At 44.9% G+C, this 1,823-nt stretch overlaps 1 protein-coding gene across 1 annotated transcript; it reads right to left on the bottom strand.

Annotated features, from left to right (window-relative positions):
- Window positions 1–1,041: 1,041 nt before the first annotated feature.
- On the bottom strand, window positions 1,042–1,464 carry LOC107470710 (uncharacterized). Its single transcript, XM_016090119.1, has one exon. The coding sequence runs from the start codon at window positions 1,462–1,464 to the stop codon at window positions 1,042–1,044; it is 423 nt and encodes a 140-aa protein (XP_015945605.1).
- Between the last annotated feature and the right edge of the window lie 359 nt (window positions 1,465–1,823).

The following is a 1,823-nucleotide window of genomic DNA, read 5'->3' as shown; positions in this document are numbered from 1 at the left end:
TGCCTGACTGCTTCTTTTAATCGGCTTTAGGCTGTTATTGTAGCATTGCCGAGCTTCATGTAGATCACCATGAACAGTTGCAACTATGTTATCCTGCACAAGAAACTTGATACAAAGATGAAAAGTTGAAACAATAGCAGCAAACCTATTTAAAAAAGGTCTTCCTAAATGAGATTATAAGGACTAAAGCAATCGACCACAAGATATTGTATATCTTGTGTTTTAGTTAAAGGCTGCTCACCGAGTGTGGTTTGTAACCATGCTGATCCTAGCACGGGGACTCGCTCCCCTGAAAATCTAACTAGGTCTCCTGAGTAAGTCTGCAAGATATGAGTGCTGAGCTTCATTTTCTGGAACGTGGCGAAGAATAATACATCGGCACTGCTTCCGGGATCAAGTAACACTTTCCAAACTATAAGGTCACCTAATTGAATTTAGATCACTACGGGATCGTCAAAGTTGATGTGGTCGAACTTGAAATCAGCACAGCCGAAAGTCATTTCAGGGACGTCTGGGGTTGGTTGCGGATTGCTGGGAGATTGTTCAACTGCCAACATCGCTCTGTATATGCGCTTTCTTGCGGAGCTTGTCTCTCCTCCGCCGGCGTAACCCCTTGAAATACAGTTAATTACCCCCTCTAGGCTGAGCCGGGGCTTTGTCTTTTTCTTTGGACAACGAGGCTAGCGCATGTTAGTCGGAGTTCGGAGTTTGATGTTTCTGCATGTGTCCTGCAATGTATTTATCAAGATGTCCTTGCCGTGCTAAGCACTCCAAGATATCTTTAACAATCATACATTCGTCCGTTGTGTGGCCGTGTTTTTGGTGAAATGTGCAGTATTTGGATTTATCAATGTTCTTCGGCTCAGCGTAACTGCCAGCTTTACGGAGAGGTTTGATTAACTTGAAATTTAATATTTCCTTGATAATGTCGTCTCTCTTTGTGTTGAACTGAGTGTAGGACTCGTAGCGGGGCACGGGCTCGAAACTCTTCTTGCTCTCCCAAAGTTTATCATCGTCTTTTGTGAAAGCCAACTTTTCTGCTCATCGTGCTTGACGGAGCTCTTCGATGTCTATCTGTCCTTTGGCCTTCTCCCTAAACTTGGCCAGAGTCTTTGGCTTGGCTACTGCAATAGCTTCTTGGAATTTGCCAGGGCGGAGGCCGCTTTTAATGGCGTGCAAGTGGACCTCTGGGTGAAGATCAGTGATTCGCATGGCGATCTTTGTGAAACAGGAAATATAGTCCTTCAAACTTTCTTGCGGACCTTGCTTAATGGTAGTCAGGTAATCAGAATCATGTAGGTAAATTGCTGACGCTGCGAAATGGTCTTCAAACTGCTTTGCGAGTTCCTGGAAGCGCGAAATAGAATCTGCAGGTAAAGAGCAAAACCAGTCAAGTGCGGGTCCATATAAAAAGGAAGGAAAACAACGACATGAAATGGGGTCAGATGCCCCGTTAATGATCATAATAGATCAGAATTTTTTAATGTGCTGCTTAGAATCCCCTAGCCCGTCGTAGGGAGTTAGGGTTGTCGGTAGCGTGAATTATCTGGGCATTTGAAAGTTCATGATGTTGGCCGTAAAGGGTCCTGCCGAGTTATCGCGCTCGTCATTCTCGTCTTCGGGTATAGCGTCCTCATTCTGATGGTCTGCATCGTCGTCCTGAGGTGTCTCCGAGACATGGGTCGGTTGGGACTGTCGTTCATCATTTTCTTGTTGCTCACGACGATCATTGTTGTGTTCCAGGCGAGCATTAGCCAATTGTTGAATTTGTTGTTGCATTCTCTGATTTTTCTCTGTCATGCGTTGATTTGCTTCAGTCATAC

The sequence above is a fragment of the Arachis duranensis genome, chromosome 10 (assembly GCF_000817695.3).
Source record: "Arachis duranensis cultivar V14167 chromosome 10, aradu.V14167.gnm2.J7QH, whole genome shotgun sequence".
Taxonomy (NCBI): domain Eukaryota; kingdom Viridiplantae; phylum Streptophyta; class Magnoliopsida; order Fabales; family Fabaceae; genus Arachis; species Arachis duranensis.
This window is presented reverse-complemented; position numbering and strand designations above follow the sequence as displayed.